The sequence below is a fragment of the Lepidochelys kempii genome, chromosome 1, assembly GCF_965140285.1.
Source record: "Lepidochelys kempii isolate rLepKem1 chromosome 1, rLepKem1.hap1, whole genome shotgun sequence".
NCBI lineage: Eukaryota > Metazoa > Chordata > Testudines > Cheloniidae > Lepidochelys > Lepidochelys kempii.
Window position 1 is genome coordinate 310598548 of NC_136380.1, and position 12496 is coordinate 310611043.

The 12496-nt window shown below is 40.1% G+C and overlaps 1 protein-coding gene across 22 annotated transcripts in view; it reads right to left on the reverse strand.

Annotated features, from left to right (window-relative positions):
• Positions 1-12496, reverse strand: part of CADPS2 (calcium dependent secretion activator 2) — a 593917-nt gene that overhangs the window by 463886 nt on the left and 117535 nt on the right. For all 22 annotated transcript variants that reach the window (XM_073328224.2, XM_073328216.2, XM_073328214.2 and 19 more), the window contains exon 2: positions 11983-12096. In XM_073328224.2, coding sequence (XP_073184325.1) covers positions 11983-12096 — 114 coding nt within the window. The remainder of the gene's footprint in view (positions 1-11982; positions 12097-12496) is intronic.

Below are 12496 nucleotides of genomic sequence, written 5' to 3' on the forward strand. Positions count from 1 at the left end.
TTTGAGTTAAGGTAGGATATTCAGCCCATGAAAGCAGAAAAGAGTCCAGTTATCCTTAGCCAGTTATGATGTGTGGAATATACAGGGAAATTCAGAGTTAACACCATTCCACAGAAAGACTCCATGAACAATGCAACAACAAGGTAAGAGCAACTAGAAGTGAAGTTATACATAAATACTATGAGTTACTTGTTCTGTAGTCATAAATGTATCTAAGATTCAATCTCATGACTTTTCTCTGAATATTCTTTACCAAGTTGCCAAATTATATTATCTAAAGGAATAGAAAGAAAAAAAATCAATACAATCTGTACTAAAATATTATTGAAACTTAGTAATGGAAAGAAGAGGAAGGAAATTTGAAGATAAATAATTTTAGAAGTCCATCCCCTCTCTCTTGCTTGCTCATTAAGTTTGCAAAATCAAACACCCAAAATTTAGGAAGTGCCAGAATTAAGCTTGCCTGTGCAAAAGCAGGAGCAACACTGAAAAGCATCTCCCTACTTTCAGTTTTGCTGCCCAGTGGCCCACAGCACTAGGGGCACCAGTTGTAGGAAAAGTCCTGCTCAGCCCCTGCAGCTCTAGGCTGAAGCATGCTCAGAATCCTTAAACAATTTAGTTACCAAACAACTAGTTTAGCTACCAACTCTAACCTGCCCCTAGTGAGCTGGTGTGATCTGCATATAACTTGATTAAACTGACCACTAGTTCTTATTATCCTTAACGGGGCATTCACTCTGCTACATGCCATCTCTACTGAGCACTCTCCAGCCCAGTGTGGAGCAAAACTTTTCCTGCAATTACTCTTCTTGGCTGATGGAGGCTGCTATGGTACCAGAAAATGGAACTGAAAGTAAAGAGAAAGGAAACTCTCCTCCAGAACATGGAATTGAACGCAGGAGTCTTGGTGAATTGTCTGTTCCCCTGTTGTCCACAAGGGATTGTATAAGCCAGTGGCATGTGAGGAAACAAAATGGTTTTATGTGAGGGAATTTGTAGTTTTTTGGTTTAATTTTTTAAACACTGAAGAAACTACATTACACTACGGTATAAGAACATTATTAAGATTGCAAAGTCAATCACTCAAAAGTTAAAGAATGCCAGAATGAATACTGCCTGTGCAACCTTAATTCAGCCTCCTCTGCATATGCATTGTGGTATGGTCTGTTATTACAGGATCATGTACTTCTGTCCCACAGGCCCCTCCCTCATTCAGTGCACAGCATGTCAGTGAGGATTCAGGGTTTTGGGTAATGAAGAAGGGTGTTGCCTTTAGGACCCTTGCCTTACTTACTGCAGTAGTTGGAAGGTGTGTGACGAATAAGTCAAGGGAGTGCAGGAAGAAAAAGGGTGGTCTTGTGATTAAGGTAGAGGAAATCCCCATTGTAGTCCTGGATTCTACCCCTGCTCTGCCAAATCACTTAAACCAAATTTTCCCCAGGTGACTACTGTGAGCTCCTGGATTTTCTGGATTACCAACATAAGAGCTGTAGATGTGCTGAGCACTCACAACAGCAACCTCAACCAATGGGAATTATCTGAACATATGACGTGCTATAAAAATGCTAAGTACTCTGAAAAAAGTCCAGAATCCTCTATTCAGTGGACACACAGTAAATAAAGCCTGGGGGCACATACTGAAAGATGAGGATAAAAACCATTATTAAGTAGCTGCTCAGTGTGCACTATCCATCCTGTGCACTGAATGAGGCAGGCATCCTCTGGGAATAATACATGATCACGTCATAAAAGACTAACATAATGCATTATACCAGGGGCTTAAACTGAAGTCGCACAGGTAACCATAATTCTAGTATTTCCTAATGTTTGAGTTCTTGACTTTGTAACCTTAACGATCTTTTAATATAGGGTTTTTATGCAATATGATCCAATATTAATTAAAAAGGAAGGAAGGAAAGATGTAAGGAAGAAATGGAACTAACATGTACATCTGCAATTATCCTCATCACTTGGAGTCAAAGTTGTCTCCCCCCCCCCCCCCCCGCACACACAGACACACACACTTAAAAAAAAAAAGTCTACTCTTCAGAGCAAACTCTCTCTTATTATGTGTTGATACAATCCTGAAGCCTGACTGCACCCTTTTGGCTCCTAAACTACTGAAGTAAAATGTTAGAAATAAAACAAACAGTAATCAAGTCTAAGAAAAAGAAAATGATTGCTAGAAAATATGATTCTAATAAATTGCAATAAACGGTGTCAAGTTTACTTGCACTGGCAATTTTAAAGAATAATTCTTATAACACAAAATTCACCCTTGTCCAGTGGGTCAGCATGACTTGTGTACTACTTAAACACACCTATGTCATATCTCTCTCTCTCTCACACACACACACACGCACACACACTGCAGTAGGTGTTCAATGTCTCACTGGGTGTACATTTATTTGAAAAAACTTGAAATTTTATGCTTAGATACAACAATTTTGTATGATCAAATAGCAATAAATTAGTGCACTTGGACAATTTGAGACAAAATTTCTAAGCTTTCTGGTATCAAAAGAATATACACCTAAAGTTAACAATACAATGGTCAAAAACAATTGTGCTCAATAATTGATATTCAAGACCAAATTCAGACTTTACACAAACAGATGCAACTCTAGTGATGTTCCACCAATTCTGAATTTGACTCCAAGCCTTAACACAATAGAATGACTGAGTTATTTCATAATGGTAAATTTAAAAAAAAAATATTAACAAGATCATCTCTAAGTTCCAACATATTAAACTCTGGTAATTTAGTACTGAATCTTTTAAACAAACCACCTCATACACCTAGAGGAAAACTCACATTTTCCAGTAATTCCTTGCAGAGTTTAGTTTCATGATTACACAGAAATTTTAGAGTAAGTTCTGACAAACATTTCCCATTAAATTTCCTTGCATTCTTGCTGCCAGAGAATGTAAAATTAATACATACATTCTCCTTTTTGTGCACACAAAAGAAGAGATCAACTCAAATGATCAGTTTCGTAAGACTGATAATATAGATTTCTTCACCTTGTTGGGAAAAAAATTAATGGAACTGCGGTATTCAATTTTCAGACTTGTAATGATTTTGTCCACACACGTGGTAAATCAGTTAATAGTTTAATTCAAGCCATCAACCTTTTTCGCTTTAAGATTTTTCAGCATATCTATACAAATTCCTATAATGAATTATAAAAACCTTTGCTGTCATTTATTTTACTGCATCTGTTATAGATTTTTTACTAGACAGTTACAAAGACTAAAATCACCCAGCTTATACATAGATTAATGGATTTTAAGGCCTTAAGGGACCACTGTTATCATCTAGTCTGACCTTTTGATAATACATGCCATAAAATATCACCAAGTGATTCTTGGCATCAAGCTCATAACTTCTGTTTGAGATAGAGCATAGCTTTTAGAAAGATATCTAATCTTAAAACACTTCAAGTGATAGAGAATCTACCCTAGGTAAATTATTCCCAAGGTTATTTATCTTCCATGTTAAAAATAATTGCACTTTATTTCTAGTCTGAATTTGTCTAGCTTCAGCTTCCAACTACTGCATCTTATTATAACTTCTGATAAATTAAAGAGCCTTTTACTATCAGAAATCTCTACCCCATTTTAGGAACTTGTATACAGATCAAGCCACCTCTTAATTTTCTCTTGAATAAACTAAATATACTGTACTTTTTCAGGCTCATTATAAGCCAAGTTTCCCAGATCTTTAATCATTCTTGTAGCTCTTCTCTGAATCCTTTTCAATCTGTCACCATCCTTTTTGGAAGTGTGGATATCAGAAAGGGACATGCTATATTCCACTATGGACATTATAAGAGGACACATTATTCCAATAAATAGCCTCACTAATGCCAGGGAAAGAAAAAACACCACTTATCTATTCCTACTAGATAGTCCCCTGCTTATACATCCAAGGATCACATTAGCCCTCTTAGCTACAGCATCACATTGTTGTTTTACTACCATTAACATTTAGGGCTCCAGACTTCAAAAAATAGCAAAAGGCTATTTTAAAGGAATATAAACAAAAAATCAGCCAGTACAAACTCTGCCTTTTAAAAATTCTTAGCTACTGCTAAGGACATTCCGGGTCATTTGTTTTTACATCTGTCCAGGCAATATTTGAAAATATCATTAATAATACAAACCTGTGGTTGTAGTAAACCTTGAATCTCTACAACATCTACAGTAGTTCTTACTGCAATCCAGAACTTCTGAATAACCAGTTAGTTCCAGAAAATATGACTCAAGTCACCAGTCTCAATGTCACATTTCAGACATTCTTGTCACCTATTTATGTATTCTTTCTGAGATTAAATACAACCAAGAGTAAAAAACTACTCCTGCGCAGAACGCTAGCACAAGGCTTATATGAATCACTTAAGTTTTCAAAATATAGCTTAAGTGGTGCATATAGGTCTTGTGCTGGACCTCTGAATACAGGTCTTATGCTAGATGCTTTCCAACCACCACGTCTCAAGTTTAAGAGCGTGAATCTGTGCCTACTGTTTTACTGAGCTGGCTTTTGTCTGAACTAATTGGACTAAAATATGCAAAGGAATACTGTATTTCAATAATCACTTTCCCACTTAAATTTTACTCTTAGTGTGTCCAATATAATTACTCATAATAAATTGCCATATGATTGATTTTTACTTCTTATCTAAAATCACCAACTGATGTTCTAAGCAGACTAGAATCTGGACTCAATGAATGTAATGGAATTTTCCATAAAAATTCTACTATAGCCCTGAGAGTAAGCGCGCGTGCACAAACACACACTTTTTTTCTATCCAACGATATATTAAGGGTGGAAGTGACAAAATCAGATCAGGCTTCTAATAAAGCCCTGGATACAATTTTAATTATGCAGAGACCAAGACACAAAGATTCACAATTACATAGAACAGGGTTAGAAGAAAGGTGAAAACAAAGGTAGATTAGTATGATAAATAAAATGAAAAATTGAGTTAATGCATTTCCTAGAAATCCCTAAAAGCATTTACATATGCTGGGCTGTGGCACTTGACCCAGGTAATGGACTAGGCCAATCTCTAACTAGAAAAGAACCAAAGGGCCTCCAGAAGAGTCCCTAGCTGTCCATTATATGCACCCTCCACCCTGCAAAAGTCCCTATTCAAAACGCTGCCACAGCAAACCGCAGATCTTGATAACAACAAGGTGTGTCAGCACTGTGCTAATTATGAAACTGTCTTTCCATTATCTCCTTATAAGGCTTTATTAATAATGCTTGAGTGGTGAAAAATAACTAATAAGGAAATGCTTGGATTTGGACCTATATAAAACTGGTATTATAGGGGCAGGGCAGAGAGAGACCAGGGTGGCACCTGTGTGTGACCATCTCTGTCTCCCTCTCCCTGCAAGCTTGTATTCAATAAAGGCCTCAGACTGTTTGAACCAAACAGATGGTGTGACTCGTTTTCCACAACAATTTGGGGACTCGTCCGGCATCCACCATATACCATCCATGACTAGAGGACTGCAGGCCATCTCCCTCCGAACCCAAGGTGCCATGTGAAAGGTAAGACACCTTTTTAAATCTCTATATTGGGTTTTCGGTGGAGAACTGACTGTAGGCTCTGGAATTGGGTGAGTTGCGTGCTGGATCTGAACTTTATTGTCAAACAGCTCTGTGCCAGTGTGAAAGCAAGAGTCACAGAAAGACGCCCAGAGCCCTCTAAGAAAAGGAGTACTTGTGGCACCTTAGAGACTAACCAATTTATTTGAGCATGAGCTTTCGTGAGCTACAGCTCACTTCATCGGATGCATACCAGAGGTGTCTCTAAGGCAAGCTCTGTGGCCCCAATGGAGAAGGGCGGTAAAAGCCCTTGCCAAGACGGGCCATTTCTGCATGGCTTGACCGGCAAAATGGGCCCCGTCTGAGGCAAGGAATGCGTATCCCTATTTTGTGTCCTTGGACAACCCTAATTCTTTTGGCCATTGACTGATCCTACATCTCGCCTGAGGCAATAGAGTATGCGGCTCTAGCCAACGCTCTTTGCTAAAGGGGGTTGTGGGGAAGGTCATAGGCTAGGACCACTGACTGGTCTTGCATCTCACCTGATGCGATAGAGTATGCGGCACTAGCTGATGCTCTTTGCTGAAGGAGGTTGTGAGAGGGTCGTAGACATCCTCTGTACATCTTCCTTGTACAAATGTGTTTCCCTCAACTTCTTTCCTCTGGTTTCCGCTTTACTGCCTAAGGATGGTCTGATGAGCCACTGACCGATCCGATCACCTCACCTGAAGCGACAGAGTATGCAGTGCCATTCTCTCGGAGACTAGCCGACGCTCTTTGCTGAAAGGGGGCTGTAGGAACCCAGCTTGCCACAAACTAAAACCTGATGTAGACAAGCTCTGAGTTTAACAGATGCAGGGTCTGATTACAGTGCTATTGTTTGCAACAAGACAGTGTTTGTTTGCAACAAGAGTCCTTCCTTACTTTCATTTTTTTTCATTGTGCACTGCCACGACATTGTCACGTTGTTCCTAAAGACCTCATCCAACTTCCTTTTTGTCTGTCTGTTAATCATCCCATGTGAGTGAAGCTTTACCCTAAGATATGCACAGTGTCTTCAGATACTCCAGTGCAAGCAGCTGTCTTATGTAGGTCTTGTGTTTCCACTTTTTTTTTTTAAACTAGCCACTCACAGTGCTATTGCCCCGGCAATGACACTATAAGTGCCTAATTTAAAAAAAAGTGGAAACACATGACCTACACAAGATAGAATGACTTCTCTGGCCTAAATGTAATCCATTTTGAATGCAATGAATGCCAAGTTAACTCCAAAGCGTGCAGACTAATCAAAAGAGGCAGGGCCGGCTCTCGGCACCAGCAAACCAAGCACATGCTTGGGGCGGCACTTTTCAAGGGGCGGCGTTCTGGCCTTTTTTTTTTTTTTTTTTTTTTTTTGTGCTTGGGGCGGCAAAAAACCTAGAGCTGGCCCGGAAAGGAGGCAGAGCAGACCCTGTAAAGCAAGGCAACATTGAAAATCTCCCTACAGCTGCCATAAAAGCACTGAATGACTTTGTTGAATGGGAGCATCTACATGATGGCGATAGACTAGAAGATGATGAAGTACAGCGGTATTCACCACAGACAGCTACAATGGAAAATGAACAGGATACATTGAACTAACTGGTGGAAGGAACACAGCGCTGGCCATGTTGGCTAGAAGTGTGCTATGTATGCCTGCCAGCAGCAAGAGGAACTTCAGTGTGTCTTAAAGCAGTGCTTCTCAAACTATCTGATGTGGCAGACCGGCAATTTTTTTTCCAATGTGCCAGGGACTGGTACCATATTATTATCATATTCGCATAGGCACATAGCACATCAGATCAGAAAAACTAACATTCTTCACTATATTAATTGGAATGGGAGTGTGGCGTACTCGCGGAGATGTTCCCATTTAAATACATTGAAGACTGACTGAAAGGCTGTGCATCTGGTATAAAATGACTTATTAGTTTACAATCCAAGAAAATATTATTTGAACATTTGTAGTCATATTAATTTCTATCGGAAACAATATAATGAATATAATAAGAGTTGGCAGACTTTTAGGAGGCTTATCTGCTGCCACCTGACAACCTGCTGCAGTGTCTTTTTCCTCCACCAGCTCTGCTGATCAGTGCAGATGCTGTCAAATTTCACGGAACACCACCAACAATAATAATTAATCCTCCTCTCCCCAAACCTGCGCTAAACTGTCTTCCAACATCAAGGGGCTACCTTTGGGGGATGGGGGGGAGAGGGGGTGGCAGCCAAATCCAAGAAATTGCCAGAGATTAATGAGTCTTCTCCTTATTACTGTGTCCGTGGGCTTTGTCTGCTCGGGGCTGGGCAGGGAGCAGCGTGAATGGATGGCACAACGTGCCGGAAACACACACACACACACGCTGCAGCTCGAGCAGCGCCTCTCCCTCTCCGCGGCATAAGGGTGTGGGGGGGCGACCCGGCCAATGGCAACGACCGCGGCAGAGTCGCTGGCAGCTGCTGTGGCAGCAGCCAGGGTTGAGCCAGCATGAGCCGGAGCAGTGCACGGGGAGCAGAGCAGAGCCAGCGCGAGCAGAATGCGCTGCCTCAGGTCCCAGGCACTGCGGACTGTCAGCCGATGGACACCACTTTGAATAGCATTGTCTTAAAGGATGATTGCCCAGTGGATGCCTGTCCTCAAGCCATCAACCAGTGACTCTGTTCTTTTCTTAAATGATATTTTGTAGAACAGCTTTTTTATTAATGATTTTGGCTTCTGTTAAGAGGGATTTAATAATTTTACCTATCCAGTTTAACTTGACTAAGGCTAAAATTATATTTATCACAGATCAGTAAAGACTTTTTGGATTACATATTATTGAAAGAAGATAGACACTGCATGATCTCTGGAAATCATATAGTTATTAAAGGCTGCTGTCTTAGTTTAATATTTATGTTGACCATTCACTTTGCTGTTTGAATGTTAAATTAATCTCAATTTTTAATAAATGAGGAGTCTTGGGGACTGTTCACATACTTTTTTTTTAACCTCAGTAAATATAAAGCTGAAGAAGAAAAAACCTGAGATGACTTATCAGGATATATTTTCCATTGTCTTTGCTTATATCCATAGTCTGTACTGTTTTTGTTTTTTTTTCTATGGAAGGCAGTTTCTAAAGGCTAAGAAATTTGCTCATTATAGTTAAGATATGCCTTGGGGAAGGCCTTTCTTCTTGGAGTTGGAAGCCAAGAGGATAATATTGCTTACTGTGGGCAACCCCATTATGATAGCACAGCTAATGAGAGTATCCCCTGACCATATCGTAATTATAATCTCAGTCTAGCTATCACAAGTGTGTTGCCACTCAGACCAGAAAGTGCACATTACTGGGGTTGTTCAGAATGTGCCTTTCAGCTTGTCTACACAAACCACCAGCTTGCGGCAAGCTGGGATGGGGTGTGAATCTCCCCACACTAACCTGCTGCAGACTAACTGTCCACATTGACCCTGTTGGTGCTCATTAACTGTTCCTTAATGCACTTTGATATAGTCTTTTTTGAAATAGGACTAGATCAAAGCACATTTATGAACTGTTAGTGTCCACGTGAACAGGGTGCTCAAGGACAGTTAGTCTACCACAGACTAATGCGGGGTAGATTCACCCCCATCTTGCAATGAATCAATTGTTTGTGTAGACAAGCCCTTAATTTGAACCATATATGTTTAGGATTATTTTATTTGGGGAGCTTTTCAGAGGAGGTCAAGTATGAAACAGCTCCACACCCTCAGAATTGGGTGTAATCTACTGGGGTTCATGCCGGGCTTCAAAATTAGGTCCAAGACCACCTCTAGAGGGAAGTCATTTGAAATTCCAACGTTTGAGAAAGAGCATTGTGTACAAATGTTCCAGCTATCCTACCAGAGCTAAGAGAGGATACTAAGTAACACAGCTGAAAAACTGAGATCTTCCACTCCATACATGGCCTTATTTTTATTAGGCCATGATCCTCATTATATTAAACTGAGTTTTGGAAAGGGCAGAGTAGCTTCTATATGAGTCAATATAGTCTGAACAACAAGTAAGTTTAATCAACTGTCAAGATTTTCTAATTAGGTATTTGTATCATGATCCCCATTCAGGTAAGTTAGCACCTTAGTAAGTTAAAAAGCAATTCAGACATATAACATATTCTTGACTTTTGTTCTCTTCCTTCATCTCAGAAAAGGCTTTTAGTGAATTTTTTTCTTTAAATATTGTGCAGCGTGTGAAGACTTTGTCAAAGCAGCTCTGCATTAGTCTTAAAGGAGTTCAGATTCATGCTTGCTCTGCATTCTTGCAGATGCTAATTCCACAGTCATCAGTCAGCCACCCAAAAAGCCTCATCTCTGGCATACACAAGCCATATTTTGGAAGCAGACAATTCTAGTGTTCCTCAAGAGCATAGCTGTCATAAGTGAAAGAGGTCGAGAAAAGAAAAGTCTTCCAAGAGATCAAAAATGCCAGAAATTTATGGATGCATGCAATTGTTTCCCACTTTTGAGGATGCAATTATTCTAGTTGCTAGCTGAACACCAAAAATGTCTAGATGAGAAAGAATCCTTAAAATGAACAATTCTCTCCCTTGATTTTATCATTGCAGTTTTAGCACCAGAAATCTGTCAGTCCATCATGACTCTCTTTCTGGCCACCACTAAGCTAGAGAGACTGATTTAATGCCACAGGGAAGTAGAAGACTAGACAGTCCATGTCTAATGCTTTTCAGTACTAATTCTTCTTAATCTGCTGCCTTCTATTTGGGGTTCTATGTTGGTGTATTCTTCTGGTTCTTTTCTTACCCAAATACTCCTTCACTATTTTCTTCTGGGGCTCCTTATGTCAGAGGTTCTCAGACTTTTGTACTAGTGACGCCTTTCACGCAGCAAGCCTCTGAGTGCGACCCCCCTTACACATAAAAAACACTTTTTTATATATTTAACACCATTATAAATGCTTGGAGCAAAGCGGGGTTTGGGGTGGAGGCTCATGACCCCCCCATGTAATAACCTTGCGACCCCCTGAGGGGTCCCAACCCCCAGTTTGAGAACCCCTGCCTTATCTTAACACTTTGAACATAAGAGCTGAACAAATGGTAAAAACTGTACTATTAAATCACCCTGCTATTGGGTGATTGGATCATCAATCACTTACACACAATTGCTCCTAAATCTTGCCTCCTACTCCTCACTTCTCCATCTATCCAGTATCATATCTACTTTTTAGTTGCCTCAAATGCCTCCCCTTACCTATTTGCCTACCACCGTTAACAACGTTTCAGGCTTCCCAATATCCACCTTGTCAACCAGGCTTCTAACCTTGATAACTATGGCCTTCCCCAACCTCTTCACAAATGCGGGCTCTTTCTGTCTCTCCACTGCTAACACACTTTCTTCTCCATGACTTGGTGCAAAGGAGAACCTCTCACCCTGAATCCTGACACACTTCCCAAGCTTTGGAGACAAGCTGCTTAATCTAAATTTGTTGTTCAGCACAAAATGTAACAATCCATAACACTATTAGCAGATATAATTCTTTCTGCATCAAGAAATGTCTTTGCCCAATAAATGAAGTACATCAGTAGGAAATAAGAAGGAATAATATGCTAAAAGAAAATGAGAGTAATCTGAAAAAGAACAAAGCAATACAGTGAAATTAGGAAGCAAACAACTCTAAAGAAATAACTAAATCAAGTTTAAATGTGCAGCCTTGATGATATGCTGAACAAATTTGAGTTTTTTTGTTATATAGATAAACGCTGTATTCACAGTGGCTGCTTTCTTCACAGTGTAAGGAATATATTCCCCAGTTACGTGTTACCTATGATATCAGAGGGACATTTTTATCTTCCCCAGAAAAGGGCATCTCCCTTAAGCAATTATAGAGCACATGTGAAAACTGGTGCTGGCGGTGTTAACCACACAGAATCCCTTGGAAGTCACAAGCTGAATTCAAGGGACTTGGCATAGCTGCGTTGGCAGCATTATTCCTTCTCGAAGAAAAAAAGAGCAGTCTGTCCCTAAGATATTCTCTATTGTCCCTAAAAATTTAAAAGGCTAGGGGACATGTATCTCAAGATGGTAATTTACAGCTGAAACCTTGATTAAAAGGGAGTAATTTAGACATATGGCGATAAAGATAGCAGTACCCAGTTTTATCAACCATTGCCAGAAAGATTTTTTAGCACCAGGGTTTTTTTGTTTTGTTTTCCCAAAAGAAGTGGACATTTTCCAGTTCAGTTTATCTCTAATGCCCAGGCAGTGGATTTAAATTTTTTAAATTGCAAAGTGGTATAGAAAATGTTTTCAGGAGGTTTGCGAGCTCACAGGCTTGGAACCTTACAATTCCTTCCATGTAAATGGATTATTTTAAAAGAACAGTCTTGTGAACTAAACTTTTAAAACAGCACAGAAAACAATGTGTTCAACTTGCCTCATAATAACTTCTCACTGCATTGCAAAATGCTTCATCTGCTACAATTTGCGTCTCTCCGTTCAGGAAGGCCTGGAAACGCTCCTTAAGTATCTGTAATTGCTGTCTGTTGAGCTGTGGGAGAAAAAGGTAAACGCAATTAGTGTCACCATGAAAATCTTTTCCAACATCAAAATACTGTCCTTTTTGGGGCAGGGATTAGAATAGAAATGGGCTCCCTCAAAGTACTGGTTCTTTGAAGTCCAGGCAGAGCAGACAGGGACTGACAGGAGAAATAGGCAAACTGCAGCAGCTCTCAGACATTCACCAAGTACAGAAGTAGAGACTTAGCATGATACCACCAGCACTGGTGTATCTCTCATGTGCATGCACTGATGCTGGTTGGTCAGAACGTGTGAGGGTGGGGGGGAATCTCCCCTTGTGGCAGTTCCGATAGTTCAGCAATAGCAACTGGACCCTCAGCATGGCAGTTGCCTCAATGAACAACCCTTGGTTTACTCTCAGAATTCAAAGA